We start from the raw sequence: 21,421 nt of genomic DNA on the forward strand, positions 1-21,421 counted from the left end.
AAATCCTTTAGACTCACATCAATAAGGATATTTACGCCTTATAGGAAAAATGAAAAACAACAGAGGGGCGCCTCATGTGTAGTATTGTCTGGATGAAGACATATAATATGTAACAGAATAGCCAAATGAATACTCACATACTCCAGGAGCACACTTATGTGCACATAAGTGTGCTCCTGCAGTATGCGAGTACTCATTTAGCTATTCTGTTACAAATTATATGTCTTCATCCAGACAATACTACACATGAGGCGCCCCTCTGTTGTTTTTCATTTTTCCTAGTTCTTACCTTGATCATCCGGTGAAGAGGAGGCAGCCACCACCAGCTATCAGCTTAATTCAAAAAGACTCTTTCATTTCTATTGATTTCAAAAGGGACTTATATAAAGATAACCATATATTAATATATATTTTTTATCTAACAAGATAATATCAGCTTATCTAAATTGTAGATTGTCTTTGTGAGTGCCTAATTATCACCATCTAATTGCATACCAGTTTTGCGCCCCCTCCACTGTGATTTTATCACACACCAGATTATTTACGCCATATACTATGGAAAATCTTTCAAGGGACCGGCTAATGAGTCTGAACCATGGTCTCAATGACCGATTCGAAAATTCACGCTTAGCTAAATCAAGCGCTCAAACTCCAAAAAGAAGATTCAGAGAAGGATATGTGGATAAAGGAAGGGCCCTGAGGTAGAAGGACACTCCTCAGAGGCAACCTCCAAAGTGAACCCCCCCGGAAAGGAAGTCTGTCTACTAATGGGCACCCAGCACAGCAGCTGGATTCGAATCCATAACCTCTGCGTGCAAAACTGCAGCTAACAACCAGGCTACATTGACTGCTTTCGATCCCGCTTCTCGGATGTCCCCACCTGGAATGAGGATGGCCTAATACAACAATTATGGGCTTCCGCCCACTGAACCATCCAAGTCACCTCCTCTATGGCTTAAGGAACTCAGAGTTCCTCCCTGATGGTTGACGCAACCATTGAGGTGACATTGACCTACTGGAAACAAGTTAAAGACTACTCAAGTCAAGCCTCCAACCTTGAGTCTTTTAAAGGTCAGGGAGGCAATCTGCTCTGAAGGGCTGAGTGGAGATCTGAGCCTGCGGCTCTGTTTTAGCTCTACCATGAAGAACCTCAAAAATTATTTAAAAACTCATAGTTGTTTCTCTTCACGGAAATCTTTAGTAAAAATACGAAAGATTTATACGATCTTAAGAGAAACCAGAGTATGTCTACTACCCTGTGTGCTTATGTTGAGCCTCAATCAGTTATGAGACAAGTCCCAGACTGCGGCCCGGCCCAGCCCAGCAGGCTGACATCCGGCCAACGCACTCGCCCTAGGATGAATACTCCTTACTACGGGAGAGAGAGATTAAAAGGACACTCAATCAAAATTAAACTTTCATTATTCAGATAGAGCATGCCATTTTAAACAACTTTCCAATTTACTTTCATTAACTATATGTGCATAGTCTTTTTATATTTAAACTTTTTGAGTCACCAGCTCCTACTGAGCATGTGCAAGAATAAGTGTGTGTGCATTTGTGAATGGCTGATGGCTGTCACATGGTACGTGTATGCATTTGTGAATGGCCGATGGCTGTCACATGGTACGTGTATGCATTTGTGAATGGCCGATGGCTGTCACATGGTACAGGGGAAAAAGACATAACTTAAAATTGTCAGAAAAAAAATATACTACTCATTTGAAGTTCAGACTAAATGCTATTGCATTATCTTGTTATCTTGCATTTGTTGATTATGTATATCTACTGTGTTGACTGGTCCTTTAATCTCGATCTATCCTTTGCGACAGATTGGAAGTCCTCCATTTTATGGAGAATAACAAGGGAATAATGTCCATGGATCAGAAGACCAATTCCCTTCATACTTTTCTTTAAATAGGCTTTCCCTGTAGTCAGAGCATTTACCAACTGATCTACCTGACCGGCCTAACTAGAGCCGCTGGAAAGATAAAGGAAACACAACTGCAGATAAATCCAAAACTTCCAACCTTCTGGTTGCAAAGTGGAAGCTATCTACCGGACCACAAGAACTCCCTGTTGACCGGGCAGAATAATTAAAACCAGAGAGTTAACTACTCTCCCAAATCCTCTTGTAGAGAGAGGAAGGAATATTAGGCAACACCTCCAAAATAGAAATAGCTCAAATAAAGGATGACACATGAACCAAATAAGTTCAGAAGGCACTGCAATATCCCAAGACAAAAAGGTCTTTCAAGGATGACAAACTCAGACACTTGACAGAGTTTCAAGAGAGCAATAAAGCCCATCCTTCAGGGCTATGTATGTTATAAACTTGAACTAAAGGAGAGAAGTTAGAAGGGCAAAACCTAACCTTAGGTAATACCTAGATCCCTTTCCCAGACTGGGACTGGGATTATCAATCCTAGAATGCAGATACTCCAATAGGGGAAACTTGTCACTGGGAGGAATACTAAAGTTGGATGGATCGCATAAAGAGGAAAGAAAAACTTCCCTTGGTGAAAGGAAGAACAACCTCTCTTCGAAAAGTCGCAGGATGCGTCTGCCAGGCCAAGACTAAAACTTGAAAGAAAAAACGCCAGAGGTGTGGATCTGGATGAACATAGGAATTGAATCTGCCACTGCAGAAACTATAAGGCCTAGGTGGTATCTGCTGAACAAGATCTCAGTCACAGTGCCCAGGGCCTATCACAGCAAATCTGAAAGACAATGCATTGCTCCAAATAAATCTCCAGCTTTTTATACTATGGATCCGTAAAGAGCAGCTATCTTCCATAGAGATCGAAGTACTCTGTGTCATAGCAGCAAAGTCCAGATATTCCTGTGAAAATATCCGCAGTCTATAGACACTTTCTCATAAGAAGGAACATTATAGAGGACATATCCAAGGTTGACGACAGGCTTATCGATGTCGTCCAAGTAGCTAATACCTCCTATAACAGTGCACGAGGTGAATAAGCATACATCTGAAGGATACCACTTCAGCATCAGACAAAGGAATTATACCGTCCGCATCTGAGATTCTACCCTCTCTTCTTACCCGACTTAGGGGAGTGATCAGTCTGAGTAGCAGAAGCAGAGACCTTACTATCTGAAAGTTTTAAAGTCCTCTTGCGTTTTACCTGTAGGTAAGGGGAAAAAACAGGTAAAACCATAGATACAGCAGAGGATACCTGAGCTGCAGAATCTGTAGGCAAATATACTCCCCCTGGAGATTTAAAGGAACCACAGGGCACTGTATGTGACGCCAGTGAAACTTGGGATGCTAAAGGAGAAGCTGTTCTGAACAGCATCATCTAAGGAGACATTGGGCTCAGAGGTTAAAATTTATAAAATTTTTGCCACCGATTAGACCATTGCTTAGAAAAACCACAGCGACACCCCTGTCCTGTTAATATATTATAACTGACAGGAAAGATATGAGTGACAGCTGTATGTTGTAACTTAAGTCATCCTAATTACATAGGAACAGTATTCTGTTGTATTAAAAAATGCCCATCAAACAAACTTAAGCCCACATAGGCTGGAAGAGCACAACATTTTAATAAAATATAATTAAAACATAGTGGTAATTTATAGTGGCATCATAAATATAAAATATATTTTAGGATAAGGCTTCCTGACAGGAATAAAGCCCTTGTGACTGTACTTATGTCTTCCCTTTGACATGAACCGCAATTTAAACGAAACACTAATTGGTAAAAGGCATGAAGCAACTATTAAAATTGCACAAGCCTTCCAGAGGAATCAACCCCTCGCTCCGTTCTTAAGGAGACAAGAAGGCGTGGCCAACGACTAGCTCAGAAGGAGAGTCGAAAATGGCGATTCCCCGCCACAACTAAAGGAAGGAGGCGGAACTCATCAGAATTAACCAAGAGAGAGGACAGAGATGAAGCGCGCAGCATAATTATCTTGCGCCTCACCCTGTTATAGCCGCCATTGAAGGTAACTGCTCCGGCAGTCCGATAAAGAGTGTGCATCAACAACACTACACACAGTGAGAAATAATAAACCCTGAAGGAAGTCCAATACTGCACCGCTCAGCAAATAAAGAGCGTGCTCTTACTACACACAGTGTCAGGTTGGAAAGTTCTCCTAGAAATAGCATTCTTTCAATTACTCTTCTCTGTATAGCAGGATTAGGAACCCTTTTAATCTAAATACAGGAGCTTAGGGAAAAAAACATGAGTAACACTGCACTCAGAAATTGCCATTACCCCTAATGAGCCCTATCCCATAAACAGGGAATACTCCTTAAATATTATCCCCTAGTCTCCTGGTCACCAGTGCCTGCATCCTGTCTGAAATATCCTACCCCAGGATATATACGTGTCCCAAAAATTGCAGTCTATTTTCTGAAGTGTAAGTCCCCCATAATTATAGAAGACCGAGCACTTTCCTGCATCTAGCCGTCCTGTAGGGGGAAAGCCTACCCAGCATGAGAGGATGTTGCTCCTCACAGAGGCCTGTAGAAAAAAGAAAGACAGCGTAAACCTACTAAGGCTTTCTATACCAGGGCAGCATAATGTTAGGAAAATGAAGTGAGGCCCACCTCACAAGTTCTCAACTGCTTAAAAGCTACCACAGCCCTCCTGAAGAGACTAACGTGGATTACAGCTATACCCAATGTGATGGAAGATCAGAGCAATCCTGCCCTGACTTAAAAAAAACACAACAAATCTTGATAGAAGAAATCTTTATCAGACACCTAATTACTTCACCTCCTCCTTGCACTAGAGGCAAAGAGAATGACTGGGGTTTGTGGGAAGGGAAGTGATACTTAACAACTTTGCTGTGGTGCTCTTTGCCTCCTCCTGCTGGCCAGGAGTGATATTCCCAACAGTAATGGATGATCCCGTGGACTCACCATGTCATAAGAAAGAAATATAAATTTGAAATTAGTGACTAAAAGAAAAGAAACAACTTTACTATGTCATACTGCCAACTTCTAAATTATAAAATATCACAATCAATTTACCAACAAAATATAAAATGACCAGGTGAGAAAAACAAAATTTATGCTTACCTGATAAATGTATTTATTTCTTGAGACGATGAGTCCATGGATCATCTAATTACTATTGGGAACATCACTCCTGCCCAGCAGGAGGCGGCAAAGAGCACCACAGCAAAGCTGTTAATATCACCTCCCTTCCCTCCAACCCCAGTCATTCGACAGAAGCAAAGTAGAGAAAGGAAGCAACAAGGTGCAGGTGTCTGAATTTTATAATATACCAACAAACCCTGTCCAAAAAGAACAGGGCCGGCCGTGGACTCATGTCAAGAAATAAATAAATGTATCAGGTAAGCATAAATTTAGTTTTCTTTCCAATGACACGATGAGTCCACAGATCATCTAATTACTATTGGGAATCAATACCCAAGCTAGAGTACACAGATAAGGGAAAAAAAACAAAAAAACGGATGTCACCACTGCTTGAAGAACCTTTCTCCCAAAAGAGGCCTCAGCCGAGGCAAAAGTGTCAAATTTATAGAATTTTGAAAAAGTGTGAAGATAGGACCAAGTTGCAGCCTTGCAAATCTGTTCCACAGAAGCTTCATTTTTGAATGCCCAAGAAGAGGAAACAGCCCTCGTAGAATGAGCCGTAACTCTCTCAGGAGGCTGCTGTCCACCAGTTTCATAGGCAAACCGAATGATACTCTTCAGCCACAAAGAAAGTAGTAGCCGTAGCTTTCTGCCCCTTACGTTTCCCAGAGAATACCACAAACAGAGCAGAAGACTGACGAAAATCCTTAGTCGCCTGTAAATAGAATTGTAATGCACGCACCACGTCCAGATTGTGCAGAAGCCGTTCCTTCTGAGAAGAAGGATTAGGACACAAGGAAGGAACAACAATCTCCCGATTAATGTTCCTATCTGAAACAACCTTAGGGAGAAACCCTAACTTAGTACGCAAAACTACCTTATCTGAATGAAAAATAAGGTAAGGGGACTCATACTGTAATGCCGAGAGCTCTGACACTCTACGAGCAGATGAAATAGCAAAAAGAAATAAAACTTTCCAAGATAACAACTTAATATCTAAGGAATGCATAGGCTCAAACAGAGACCCTTGAAGAACCTTAAGCACTACATTAAGACTCCAGGAATGAGTAACTGGCTTGAATACAGGCCTGATCCTGACAAAACGATTGCATGTCTGGGACGTCCACCAGACGTTTATGTAACAAAATAGACAAGGCAGAAATTTGACCCCTTAGGGAACTTGCCGATAAACCCTTCTCCAAACCCTCTTGGAGAAAAGACAGAATTCTAGGAATCCTAACTCTACTCCAAGAGAAGCCCTTGGATTCACACCAATACAGATATTTACGCCATATCTTATGGTAAATTTTCCTAGTCACAGGTTTACGAGCCTGAATCATGGTCTCCATGATCGACTCCGAAAATTCACGCTTGGATAAAATGAAGCGTTCAATTTCCAAGCAGTCAGTAGAAGGTCATTCCTCAACGGAAGTCTCCAAGGTGGAAGAGATGACATGTCCACCAGGTCTGCATACCAAATCCTGCGAGGCCACGCCGGTGCAATGAGGATCACCGACACCCACTCCTGCTTGATTCAAGCAATGACCCGAGGTAGAAGAGAGAACGGAGGAAATAGGTATGCAAGACTGAAATTCCAAGGTACCGCCAGGGCGTCTATCAGTACAGCCTGAGGGTCCCTTGACCTTGACTCGTACCTCGAAAGCTTGGCATTCTGCCGAGATGCCATGAGATCCAATTCCGGCTGACCCCATTTGAGAATCAGGCTGGAAAATACTTCCGGATGGAGTTCCCATTCCCCCGGGTGAAAGGTTTGCCTGCTCAGGAAGTCCGCCTCCCAGTTGTCCACTCCTGGGATGTGGATCACAGACAGGACAGCAATTGTTGGTCTCTGCCCACTAAATTATCTTGGCTACCTCCGTCATGGCCAAGGAACTCTGCGTTCCTCCCTGATGGTTGATGTAAGCCACTGAAGTTATGTTGACCGACTGGAACCTGAAGAACCGAGCTGAGGCTAACTGAGGCTAGGCAAGAAAAGCATTGAAGATTGCTCTTATCTCCAGAATGTTTATGGGTAGAACAGACTCTGACGAGTCCATGTTCCCTGAGCCTTTAGAGAGCCCCAGACTGCTCACCATCCCAGAAGGCTGGCGTCTGTTGTCACAATCACCCAAGAGGGTCTGCGAAAGCAGGTTCCCTGGGAGAGATGATCCGGAGAAACCACCAAAGAAGAGAATCCCTTGTCTCCTGTTCCAGCTGTAATCGCAGAGACAGATTGGCATAGTCTTCGTTCCATTGCTTGAGCATGCTTAACTGCAGAGGTCTGAGGTGGAAACGGGCAAATGGGATTATGTCCATTGCTGCTACCATCAGACCGATTATCCCCATGCACTGAGCCACTGATGGCCGAGGAGAGGACTGAAGCGCTAGGCAAGAATCGAATATCTTTGATTTTCTGACTTCTGTCAGAAAAAAGGACATTTATGCTTACCTGATAAATTGATTTCTTTTACGATATACAGAGTCCACGGGTTTCATCCTTACTTGTGGGATATAATCCTCCTGTTAACAGGAAGTGGCAAAGAGCACCACAGCAGAGCTGCTATATAGCTCCTCCCTTAACTCCTCCCCCCAGTCATTCGACCGAAGGTATAGGAAGAGAAAGGGAAAAACTAAAAAGGGGCAGAGGTGACTGAAGTTTAGAAAAAATAAATCCTGTCCCAAAATGACAGGGTGGGTCGTGGACTCTGTATATCGTAAAAGAAATCAATTAATCAGGTAAGCATAAATTTCCTTTTCTTTTATAAGATATACCGAGTCCACGGGTTTCATCCTTGCTTGTGGGATACCAATACCAAAGCTTTAGGACACGGATGAAAGGGAGGGATAAGACAGGAACCAAAACGGAAGGTACCACTACTTGAAGCAACTTTCTCCCAAAAATAGCCTCAGAAGAAGCAAAAGTATCAAATTTGTAAAATTTGGAAAAAGTATGAAGGGAGGACCAAGTCGCAGCCTTACAAATCTGTTCAACAGAAGCATTGTTTTTAAAGGCCCATGTGGAAGCCACAGCTCTAGTGGAATGAGCCGTCATTTTTTCAGGAGGCTGCTGTCCAGCAATCTCGTATGCCAGGGGGATGATGCTTTTCAGCAAAAAAGAGAGAGAGGTAGCCGTAGCTTTTTGACCCCTACGTTTTCAAGAATAAACAACAAACAGAGAAGATGTTTGACAGAAATCCTTGGTCGCTTGTAAATAAAATTTAAAAGAACAAACCACGTCCAAGTTATGTAACAGACGTTCCTTCTTAGAGGAAGGATTAGGACACAAGGAAGGAACCACAATTTCCTGATTAATATTCTTATTTGAAACAACCTTAGGAAGGAATCCAGGTTTAGTACCCAAAACCACCTTATCAGAATGGAATATAAGATAAGGGGAATCACATTGTAACGCAGAAAGCTTGGAAACTCTTCGAGCAGAAGAGATAGCAACTAAAAACAAAACTTTCCAAGATAACATCTTAATATCTATGGCATGCATGTGTTCAAACGGAACCCCTTGAAGAACATTAAGAACTATATTCAAACTCCATGGCGGAACAATAGGTTTAAACATAGGCTTGATCCTGATTAAAGCCTGACAAAATGCCTGAACGTCTGGGACATCTGCCAGACGCTTGTGAAGTAAAATTGACAAAGCAGAAATTTGTCCCTTTAAGGAACTTGCTGATAACCCTTTCTCCAATCCTTCTTGGAGAAAAGATAGAATCCTGGGAATCCTAACTTTACTCCATGAGTAACTTTTGGATTCACAGCAATAAAGATATTTACGCCATATCTTATGATAAATTTTTCTAGTGACCGGCTTGCGAGCCTGAATCAGAGTATCAATAACCGACTCAGAGAAACCTCGCTTAGATAAAATCAAGCGTTCAACCTCCAAGCAGTTAGCTGCAGAGAAGATAGATTTGGATGTTGGAATGGACCTTGAATGAGAAGGTCCTGTCTCAATGGCAGTTTCCACGGTGGCAGAGACTACATGTCCACTGGATCTGCATACCAGGTCCTGCGTGGCCACACAGGCGCTATTAGGATTACTGAAGCCCTCTCCTGTTTGATTCTTGCAATCACACGAGGTAGGAGAGGAAAAGGTGGAAACACAAGCCAGGTTGAACGACCAAGGTACTGCTAGAGCATCCATCAGTACAGCCTGGGGATCCCTTGACCTGGACCCGTAATGTGGAAGTTTGGCATTCTGTCGAGATGCCATCAGATCCAATTCCGGCGTGCCCCATTGATGAATCAAAGTTGCAAACACCTCCGGATGGAGTTCCCACTCCCCCGGATGAAAAGTCTGATGACTTAGAAAATCCGCTTCCCAGTTCTCCACTCCTGGGATATAGATCGCAGATAGATGGCAAGAGAGTGTCTCCACCCATCGGATTATCTTTGATACTTCTATCATCGCTAGAGAACTCCTTGTTCCCCCCTGATGATTGATATATGCCACAGTCGTGATATTGTCCGACTGGAATCTTATGAATTTGGCTAAAGCCAAATGAGGCCACGCCTGAAGCGTGCTGAATATCGCTTTCAGTTCCAGAATATTGATTGGCAGTTGAGACTCCACCTGAGTCCACACACCCTGAGCCTTCAGGGAATTCCAGACTGCACCCCAGCACAGGAGGCTGGCGTCCGTCGTAACTATTACCCAAGATGGCCTGCGGAAGCACATCCCCTGGGACAGATGGTCCTGTGACAACCACCACCGAAGAGAGTCTCTGGTCTCTTGGTCCAGATTTATCTGAAGAGATAAATTCGCATAATCCCCATTCCACTGACTGAGCATGATTTTCTGACCTCTGTCAGAAATATTTTCATGTTTACCAAGAATGGAACTCTTGTTTGTGGAACTAGTGAACCCTTTTCTACGTTCACTTTCCAACCGTGAGTTCTTAGAAATGACAACACGATGTCCATGTGAGATTTGGAGAGATAAGTTGACGCCTGGATCAAGATATTGTCCAGATAGGGCGCCATTGCTATGCCTCGCGGCCTGAGAACCGCTAGAAGGGACCCTAGAACCTGGGAGCCATGGCCAACCCGAAGGGAAGAGCCACAAACTGATGATGTTTGTCCTGAAAGGCAAATCTTAGGTATTGATCATGATCCTTGTGGATAGGAATGTGAAGATACGCATCCTTCAGATCCACAGTGGTCATATATTGACCCTCCTGGATCATTGGCAAAATTGTACGAATGGTCTCCATCTTGAACAATGGGACTCTGAGAAATTAGTTTAGACATCTCCACCTTCAGAGACTCTTCCAGGGCGTCAAACCAAAAAGCTGCTGCAGTAGTTACTGGAACAATGCAGGCTGTAGGCTGTAAGAGAAAACCCTGGTGAACAAATATCTTCTTTAGAAGACCCTCTAATTTTTTATCCATAGGGTCTTTAAAAGCACAACTGTCCTCAATGGGTATAGTTGTATGCTTGGCTAGAGTCGATATAGCTCCCTCTACCTTAGGGACCAATTGCCAGGAGTCCCGTATGGTGTCAGATATAGGAAACATCTTCTTAAAGTTAGGAGGGGGAGAAAACGGTATACCTGGTCTATCCCATTGCCTCTTAACAATTTCCGAAAATTCTTTTAGGAACCCGAAAAACATCTGTGTAAGTAGGTACTTCTAGATATTTGTCCATTTTACACAATTTTTCTGGGGGAATTGTGACAGGATCACAATCATCTAGAGTTGCCAAAACCTCCCTGAGCAATAGGCGGAGGTGTTCCAGTTTAAATTTAAAGGACGTGATGTCCGAATCTGTCTGAGATAACACATTTCCTGATTCTGAAAGTTCTCCCTCAGACATAAAATCCCTAACCCTCAAATCAGAGCATTGTGAGGGTGCATCGGAAATGGCCACTAAGGCATCAGAGGGTTCAGTATTTACATTAATACCTGACCTACTGCGTTTACCCTGCAAACCTGGCAGTTTAGATAATACCTCTGTAAGGGTAGTAGACATAACTGCAGCCATATCTTGCAAAGTAAAAGAAGTAGACGCACTAGAGGTACTTGGCGTCACTTGTGTGGGCGTTAAAGGTTGTGACACTTGGGGAGAATTGGATGGCATATCCTGATTCTCTTCAGACTTGAATTGGATTCAGAGAATCATCCTTAGACACACTTTCATTACCTAAAATATGATCTTTACAGTGTAGGGCCCTTTCAGTACAAGAAGGACACAATGTAAGAGGGGGTTCCCCAATGGCTTTTAAACACATAGAACACTGACTTCCCATGTCAGACATGTTGGACAGACTAGTAATAACAGCACAAGTCGTTCACAATCTTTATTATATAAGAAAAACAATTCAGCAAAAAAAACTGCGACTAAGAATAAAAAGTGTACACTGTTTTTTCAAAGTCGCTAAAACATTATGCAAAATGATAAATTTTGATGATGTGTGAACCTAAAGTACAACCGGATATTGCACCACAAGTAATAGGAGAGTTAACCCTTTAATTCGAGTATGTTAGGCAGTAAAAACGTTCTGCAGTAAAATACAACTAAATTGTTTCTGCCCCCAAAGACCTGCTAAAACGATCCGGTCCCACTCCGAAACAGTCTCAGTGTCTGGTCCCAACCGGAGCCAATGGCTTCTGTTCTCTCCAGAATCTAACTGCGCACTGAGGCGCAAAAATTAGGCCCCGCCCATCATGCCTGATGAGCCGAAAAACTTAAGAAACCGCATGGGAAGCGGTTTAAACAAGAAATAAATGTGAAATATACATGCCATGTGAACCCATCAGATAAAAATAAAGTCAGCCTTGATAAGCCCTATATTCGTTAATATTAAGCGTTTCCTAGGATGCCCCAGTACTGCTCACCCTTTCCCAGCATGGGGAATATGTCAGCCAAATTCTGATATACCAGGTCTCCTCAGAATGTAAATGACTGCACATACCTTAATACTGCTTGCAGCAAGAAACGTTCCCTCATACTGAAGATTTCTCCTGAACTTCCTCAGCAAATCTTGTGGGAACCAACATGGATCTTAGTTACAACTGCTAAGATCATCAGACTCAAGGCAGAATTCTTCTTCTATGTCCTGCCTGAGGAAAAACAGTACTCTCCGGTACCATTTAAAATAAAAAATTCTTGATTGAAGAAAACTAAAACTATCATTTTATCACCACATAAACTTTACCCTTCCTATTGCTAGCATAGGCAAAGAGAATGGCTGGGGGGAGGAGTTAAGGGAGGAGCTATATAGCAGCTCTGCTGTGGTGCTCTTTGCCACTTCCTATTAACAGGAGGATTATATCCCACAAGTAAGGATGAAACCCGTGGACTGGGTATATCTTGTAAAAGAAATCTTCATTGATAAGGAATCTATTATGGTTCCCAAGAAAATTACCCTTGTATTCGGAACTAAGGAACGCTTTTCCAAATTCACCTTCCATCTGTGAGATTGCAGGAAAGATAACATTTCCGTGTGGGATCTTGCTTGTTGAAAGGATGGCATCTGAACCAGAATGTCGTCCAGATAAGGTGCCCCCCGCAATCGGAGCACCGCCAACAGGGATCCCAGAAAATAAAAAGTCAGCACTTACCTCTGTAAATCTGCCCGGCATCAATGCAGCTCACTACGTTTGAGAGCATGATTCCTCACATGGACCTGTGGAAAGAAAATGCAAAGACTGAATAATCTTACTCAGGCTTAGAAAATAGGGCAGCATTAGTATATGGGAGGCTCAGTGACGATTATACCCACAAGTTCCCATTGCTCTAAAGCCACCAATGCTCTACTGAAGAGACTGATATGGACTACGGCTACACCCTAGAACAAAGCAGCACAATCTTGCACCACTTAAAAAATAATAAAATCTTGCTTGAAGAATCTTCATTCTAACACCTAACTTTACCACTTCCTTGCTCTAACGTAGGCAAAGAGAATGACTGGGGTTGGAGGGAAGGGAGGTGATATTTAACAGCTTTGCCGCCTCCTGCTGGGCAGGAGTGATATTCCCAATAGTAATTAGATGATCCATGGACTCATTGTGTCATTAGAAAGAAAAGATAAAACTAATCTGATAAAATTTCAGGCTACAAAATTGTGTTAGAAATATTATCACTAAAAGTATTGGTCACAAATTTTATAATACCAGCCGGTTTCTCTATAGGCCGATACCTTCTCACCGCTTTCCCCAGCCTGTACCTAGATAGCCGGAGCTCCCTCAGCACTGCCATTCCCAAATACTCCAGTGCCGTTTTTTTCATGAAGCTGCCTCAGGTGCCAAACCATTGGTTGGTCTTCACAGGGTTGTCTACAGTGAGTCATCCTGTACCCGTACTCAGAGTATTTGTTCCCAAGTAAATATCAAATCCAGCTAACATTCTGTAGCCAGCCTTGTTAGGCCCAATGCTAGAGGCACCGACCTTTACAGCTGCCTACCCAGCCCAAGTGAGACATAACAAGTAGAGTCACCATGAACAACAGCTCATATTCCATATTACATCTCTACAATCAACCACCATTCCTGACAAACAAGCAAAGCTGAAAGTCCTCACCTCCTCCTCATGAACCTTCTGGTGCTTGACAAGTTCAGACCTCCATCTGAAGCCTTTGCCGCAGTCTGCACAGCGGAAAGGCTTCTCCCCAGTATGAGTCTTCAGGTGGGTGGTGAGGTGCTGCCGCTGCACAAAGCTCTTGCCACACTGAGCACACTGATAAGGCCGCTCTCCTGTGTGAATGCGCTCATGAATAAGCAGAGAGGTGTGCCGACGGAAACTCTTGCCACAGACATTGCAGATGTACGACCGTTCGTCTGTGTGTGCTCGCTGGTGAGTGCGCAATGTTCTCTTGGTCAGAAAGGTCTTGCCGCACTCTGGGCAGGCGTGAGTGCGTTCTCCCTTCTGTGCACGCTGTCGCAGAAGCAATCGTGCTCTCTTTCCCAATGCTTTGCCTCTTTCCACAGCAGCCAAGGGGCCCCTCTCTGCACGTTTGTAACGCCGTTTCCTTAAGCCAGTCTCTATGTATGTTAGAAACAGAAATAGAGCAAAAAGGAGAATCAGCTTTTATTTTATGTAAAAGCCAACAAAAAAGGTAAACACATAGAACAAGTCTGAGGCTTTTTGTTTTGTACAACCCTAGTACCTCCCCGACTGTTACATGCGCATCACACAAAAATAACAAATACTCTACAAATGCAAAGACAGCAACACGCTTCAGATATACTGAGTAATAACAAGTGATGGAAGTAATATACTCACCCTTCTGTCCGTCCTCAGAAACACCAGCTGTGCTCTAAAGACAAACAAAATATATGATCAATATACTTGTAAAGCAGCATATTATACTGACAACTAGTTACCACTTGGGGGAAGTACTGCAATATCCAGCTACATTTTGTGCACAATTAGACATGTTCTGATCACTTTCCCTTGTGAGCTATAAATGTGCAGAATTAACAAGTAGTTTATATGGCAGTAAATGTAGTGTATCCTGCAAGAAACGGACATGTAAAGTCCTAACACAAATAAATATCCCTCACATATGAAACAATAATTTCTCTCTGCTCAACACAACTCTACAAGAGGCCAAAGCTCCTGTTATAAAGAGATAGAGAGGCCATAATGGATAGAGAGATAGATAAGATTAGGATGTTTGCAATTCCTGCAGGCTCAGCCCATTTATATGGGCACATTCTTGAGAATAAAGGAATGAGGCGTGAATCAGCAGAAAAAGAACATTTATGCTTACCTGATAAATGTATTTCTTTTTTGACACGATGAGTCCACGGATCATCTTAATTACTAATGGTATATTCACCTCCTGGTCAGCAGGAGGAGGCAAAGAGCACCACAGCAGAGCTGGTAAATAGCTCCTCCCCTCCCTCCCACTCCAGTCATTCGACCGAAGTTAGGTAAGTCAGGTAAGCATAAATTTTCTTTTCTTTTTTAAGACACGATGAGTCCACGGATCATCTTAATTACTAATGGGATTCAATACCCAAGATAGAGTACACAGATGATACGGGAGGGACAAAACAGGGAACCTAAACGGAAGGCACCACTGCTTGAAAAACCTTTCTCCCAAAAGCTGCCTCAGCCGAGGCAAAAGTGTCAAATTTGTAGAACTTTGAAAAAGTGGGAAGAGAGAACCAAGTTGCAGCCTTGCAAATCTGTTCAACAGAAGCCTAATTTTAGAACGCCCATGAGGAAGCAACAGCCCTCGTGGAATGAGCCGCGACTGTTTGGAGGCTGCTGTCCAGCAGTTTCATATGTAAGACGTATGATACTCTTCAGCCAAAAAGAAAAACAAGAAAACCACAAACAAGGAAGAAGACTGACGAAAGTCCTTAGTCGCCTGTAAGTAAAACTTTACACAATATGGACGTGGTCCATGCTTAGAAGCCTCTCCCTCTGAAAAGAAGGATTAGGACAGAAGGAAGGAACAATAATCTCCTGATTAATGTTCCGATCGGAAACAACCTTAAGAAGAAATCCTAATTTAGTACGTAAAAACTACCTTATCTGAATGGAAAATAAGATAAGGAGACTCATACTGTAATGCCGAGAACTCTGACACTCTACGAGCTGAAGAAGTGGCAACAAGAATAAAAACCATCCAAGATAATAACTTAATATCTAAGGAATGAAAAGGCTCAAACGGAGCCCCCTGAAGACTCTGAGAACTAAATTTAGACTCCACGGAGGCGTAGCTGGTTTAAAAACAGGCCTGATTCTGACCAAGGCCTGACAAAAGGACTATACATCTGGACATCTGCCAGATGCTTGCGTAACAAAATAGATGAGGCTGAGATCGGATTCTTTAGGAAACTCATCGAAAAATCTTTCTCCAACCATCTTGGAGAAAAGGAGAGAATTCTTGGAATCCTAACTCTACTCCACGAGTAACCCTTGGATTCACACCAAAAACTTCATGGTACATTTTCCTAGTTACAGGCTTACGGGCCTGAATCATGGTCTCTATGATCGGCTCAGAAAACCCCCCGCTTGGATAAGATTAAATGTTCAATCTCCAAGCATACAGTTTCAGAGAAATTAAATTCGAATGACGGAAGGGCTCCTGAATAAGAAGGTCCTTCCTCAAACGGAAGACTCCAAGGTTATAGAGACGTCATCTCTACCAGATCCGCATATCAAATCCTGCGAGGCCAGGCTGGTGCCATGAGAATCACCTAAGCTCTCTCCTGCTGGATTCGGGGAATTACCAGAGGAAGAAGCGCAAATGGAGAAAATAGGTACGCTAGTTTGAAGGTCCAAAGGACCGCCAGAGCATCTATCAGAACTGCCTGGGGATCTCTGGACCTCGATCCGCATCTCGGGAGCTTCGCATTCTGACGAGATGCCATGAGATCCAATTCCGGCTGACCCCACTTGAGAAACAGGTCGGAAATCACTCCCAGATGGGGCTCCGACTCCCCCGGATGAAAGGCCTGCCTGCTCAGGAAGTCTGTCTCCCAGTTGTCCACCCCTGGGATGTAGAACGCTGATAGACAGCAAAAACGGGCTCCACCCACATAAATATCTTGGCTACCTCAGACATCACCAAGGAACTCCTGGTTCCTCCCTGATGATTGATGAAAGCCACTGAGGTTATGTTGTCTGAATGGAACCTGATAAACAAGACCGTGGCTCTGGAATGCTTATAGGAAGAATAGACTCTGGCTGAGTCTAAATTCCCTGAGCATTTAGGGAGCCCCCTATTGCTCCCCATCTCAGAAGGCTGGCGACTATTGTCACTATTACCCAAGCTGGTCTGTGAAAGCATGATCCCTGGGAAGGATGATTCAGAGACAACCACCATAGAAAAGAATCCCTCGTCTCCTGATCCAGATATATTCAAAGAGACAAGTCTGCATGATCTCCATTCCATTGTCTGAGGTGGAACCGAGCAACCGGGATGATGTCCATTGCCGCTACCAACAGCCCAAGTACCTCCATGCACTGAACCACTGATGGAACTGAAGTGTTAGGTAAGAGTCGAATCCTCGATTCCTGACAACTTTCAGCTTCATTGATGAGGAGACTAATATATCTCTCCAAGGAAAAACTACCCTTGTAGGAGGAACTAAGGAACTCTCTACCAAATTCACCAAACCGGGAGACCACAGGAAAAATATAGTGTTATCCTGCATGTTGAAAGGCAGGCTGGAATGTTTGTCTAGAAAGGCAAAACCTTGTAATCCTGAAATAGACGTAGTGGATGGGAAGATGCAAGTATGCATTCTTCAAATCTCCCGTGGTCCTCCCTACCAAAAGAAGAATGGAACGATAGCGTCTATCTTAAATACGTCAGGCTAAGAATCCTGAGTGGGTTCTAAAATAGGTCTGAAGGTTCCCTCTTTCTTGGAACCACGCACAAATAGAAGTAGCAGCCCAGGTCTAATTCCTGGATTGTACCAGGAATTATCACTCTCAGGTCAGAGAGGCTTCGCAAGCGAGAAATCGCCTCCCTATTTCTGTCCACTTAAAAACAGACACCAGTCCTTGTGAGGCCCTGGGCCACAATGTACATATCATGAAAAACACCAACCCAAGTCTGATAGAAGTAGTAAAACCTGACCCCTTACTGATTGGGTGCAGGCCCTTATGCTGTCTTCAATTGGACAGAAGGCTTCTTGGACTGCTTTCTCCTAATCTAAGACAGATTGCGTCTTCCATGAAGACCAAGACTGTTCCTGCAAGGGAGAAAGAGGGAAAGAATTTCCCTAGAAATCTCAAAAGGACCTAAAATTATCTCTGACGTCCCTTCGCTTATTTCTCTCATCCTGTGGATGAAACATCCTCAGATCAAGATTTTAACCACACCACCACCTTGCAGGCACACGCAAGATGCAAATAGCTGCAGCTGGTTTCCAACTACAAACCTTCCGCTTGCCAGGCAGTTTGGCTAACCATCAGGCTACTACAGCTGTCAAAGCCTGAATTATAGCTCCCAGTTTAAGAAACCTCTGTATTTCATACTATCCCTTCGAAAGGGGAGTGTCCCCAAAACAAACCAGTACGCCGCCGCACTGGTGACAGCATACCAACCGCAGGTTGACAATGTAAACCCTCTAACTTCTGACCAAAGGGTACTTCTGCATAGGGTCTAAAAGAAACTACTTTCCCTTATGGGAATAGTATCTCCCTTCTGCAACAACTCCTTGATAGAGTCTGCTATAGAAACCATCCCCTTAAAATATAGGGTTTTGAGGATAAAAACAGGGAAACCCGACTTGCCCAATAAACTACATTTGGTAGCTCAATCACGGCTAACTTTGCCCTCCACCTACTCCGCAGCCTCCCCGGAGCCCCACGAAAAAATCCTAGGCAGGTCTCGCTGCCCGGAGCGGAGGGGTTGCTCGTAGGTGATCTCCCTCTGTACTTTTTCACAGGAGTGATTCCAACTCCCCGACCGAAGACCCCTATTCTAACATCCAGAAGAAAGGAGGCACTTTCACCAGACGGCTACTTACTGGGGGTACTTGCGGAGGTCAGCCCGGCTCCCGCTCTCCGTCCCCGGCAGTTTCGGATTGCACGGGTCTGCCGTGGGGAGCTGCGCCATAGACACGGCTGACGCCATCTTGGGCCCACGTGACTCACCATCCTCCTGAATAGGAGCAGCGCAGAGTGCAAGGTGAGTCCGAGTATCACACGGACAGAACATGGTTACACCCGACGACTGACACCCCAGACTCCGGACCTCTGCTTTAGTGGACTGCTGAGCACCTGACCACAATCCTTGCCGCTGCCGGCCAGTAACCGACCGATTGATCAAGGCACCGACTCACTTGCCTGGGAGAGTCCTTTTACCTTGGAAGAGATTGCGGGGGGCTCAGACTCTCGGCCACACCGGGGAAAGACCCCGTGCTCACAGTGATCTCCCGCTATACCGGGTAAGATTTCTACACCTGCTCCCCCATATGAGCCTCCTTTGCCCACACATATACTTGGCCGTTGTTACTGGCTATATTATAAACATATATTAAAGACACTAGTCTGGGCCTGCCTGATACTAGTACACCTCCTTCTGAACATTTGGACTGGGTCTCTCCTTACTGCTCACGGAGGTGACCACTCCGATATTTGCTTGGCCTTTGTGGGATAGAACTTTACTGGAAGCCCTTATTGGCCCTACGCCAGATCCTAACAGGACACTTTACAACAGGCCCTGGGAAAACTAGTATTTAAAACGTACCTTCTCCCAGTGACTGACCACATCCTCGCAACCCTGCACCGTAGGGAGGAAAAAAAAAAAAAAAAAAGCGGTCACTCTGTTTTCCAAGACCCCTGGAGAGTGGAACTAAGCCACAATATACCCGTACACTCTGATACCCAGGGGACAGAAACTTCACAGAACCCTATGCGGGGGACACTCTCCTATAACCACAGGGTCAATTGTACTGTATGATATATAATTGCTACCAGTTTTTTGCCTTTATTCACTCTTTTTTTTTCCCCCATAAAGCAGTTTGGTTCCTAGCTCACACTGGGATTATATTTTCTTGCAAGGTGATTGCAGACTGGGATGGGAATGTAAGAATTTCATGTTCTAACTGTTGGCAGGTTCTGACAATACTTAATCTTCTGTATATTATTTTGCTCATTGATGGTTAATGTACTACATACTGTGACTGTCTTACCTTGTCTTGCTGTCTTTGTAAGTTACACCTATCATCTCGCTCAGTAATAACAGCGTATATCTGGCTTTTCAGCACCATACTTCTCACCCTGCAAGTCCCCAGGTATATGGATACATTTCTAACTAACACCCCAATGGCGAGTCGCAGTAAAGCCAATGACCGCCGCCATAGAGCTGCTAGTGATTTAACCACCCAGGGCCACAGCTCTGAAGCCCTGTTAGAGGGGGAACAGGTGGAAACACACCCTATTGTAAAACAAATCACCCTACTTTTTATGCCTAAAATTGACAACCTACAAAGGGGTGTAGACACCCTGGCGGGCGAGGTCAAACAGTTTTCAACCAGATTGGGGGAGGCGGAGGGTAGAATATCTGATCTAGAAGACTCCAATATCAATACATCGAGTAGAATCACACACTTAGAGAAACAAAACACATCCCTCCAGATGAAAATAGACGATCTAGAAAATAGATCGAGGCGCAATAATATGCGTCTCCTTGGTCTCCCAGAATCCGTTAAACAACAGGAGCTGATTTATTTTATAGAAAACACTTTACCATCACTACTGAATGTATCTATTAAAGACCTTGCTGGTGGGGTGGAGAGGGCACACAGAGTAGGGCCGGATAGACCCAGTCAGAATTTGGAACAACCTCGCCCCATAATGATTAAATTCTTGCATTTTCAAACCAAAACTGCCATATTGAGAGCTTACAGAAAAGTAGGCGAGCTGATGTTTGAAAACTCAAGGCTATTATTGTTCCAGGACTTCTCTGCGGACCTAATGAAACGCCGCAGAGAATTCTCACCCCTTTGCTCACAGCTTCATAAGGAGGGTAAACAGGCCTTCCTTTTGTACCCCGCTAGACTCCTTTTGTACCCCGCTAGACTCAAACTGGTCACCCCCAAGGGTTCCAGATTCTTCGAAACCCCAGTCGCTGCTCAGGAATTCTTAGACAACTATGAACCCCTAGTGCGCAGCCCCTCACACAGCCCCCAGAGACAACTGAGAGGAGAGGAGGGTTGAATGGGAAATATAGGCACAGCTAATAAATGTCTAATTATGTCTATTGTATCAAACTTAAATTGCAATAATGGTTAATTGGACATGGATATTGACTTTGTCCCAATTAATCACACTACTACTGGGACCCTCCTTGGAGAGGGGCCAGGTGTCTGGCCCGCTCCTGGACACAGGGTCCACACCCGGGACTGCCCTGTTGGACTGTCCTGGCTGTGACTTCACAAGGTTTTGTTACAAATGTTTTGAGATTTTAGTTGAGGCAGCTTCTTTATGGCTGCTTCCTATTTTGGGCGCACATGATGGAAAAAATGCCTGTCATAACATGTTAACTTTCACTGATCTTATTATAAATGCTGTATTAGATTGGGTTCTGATGACACATTTGATTTTCTTTACAGCGCCATTGTTTACAATGTCTGTTCAATGGGGTCTGGCTGGGGCCCGACATGGTGAAAGGCTGAACCGGGAGCCTCTACCCACGTCACAAAGGTTTGAAATCCCCACTCCTTTTTTTTTTTTTTTTTATCTCTTTCTTTCCCCTCTCCTCGATTCCACAGTCCTCTTCCTTTTCCCCTCTTGCCCACTTCCCCTGTGCTTGTTTGCAATGTCACTTACACCACACCTACCTTAGTTGTGAAAGTACCCATAACACTCACACCTCACCCACTAGATAAGATTTAATTTATATTCCTGGAATGTTCGGGGAATTC

At 43.9% G+C, this 21,421-nt stretch overlaps 1 protein-coding gene and 1 non-coding gene across 4 annotated transcripts in view; both read right to left on the reverse strand.

Annotated features, from left to right (window-relative positions):
* LOC128654737 (zinc finger protein 420) overlaps positions 1-21,421 on the reverse strand; it is a 193,939-nt gene that overhangs the window by 42,224 nt on the left and 130,294 nt on the right. For all 3 annotated transcript variants that reach the window (XM_053708834.1, XM_053708832.1, XM_053708833.1), the window contains exons 7-8: positions 14,307-14,340; positions 13,605-14,065 (exon numbers count right to left, since the gene is read on the reverse strand). In XM_053708834.1, coding sequence (XP_053564809.1) covers positions 13,605-14,065; positions 14,307-14,340 — 495 coding nt within the window. The remainder of the gene's footprint in view (positions 1-13,604; positions 14,066-14,306; positions 14,341-21,421) is intronic.
* On the reverse strand, positions 1,133-1,246 carry LOC128655103 (U5 spliceosomal RNA). The gene has a single exon (XR_008401660.1). It is a non-coding gene; the product is annotated as a U5 spliceosomal RNA (small nuclear RNA).

This window comes from Bombina bombina, chromosome 3 (assembly GCF_027579735.1).
Source record: "Bombina bombina isolate aBomBom1 chromosome 3, aBomBom1.pri, whole genome shotgun sequence".
In the NCBI taxonomy this organism is placed as follows: Eukaryota; Metazoa; Chordata; class Amphibia; order Anura; family Bombinatoridae; genus Bombina; species Bombina bombina.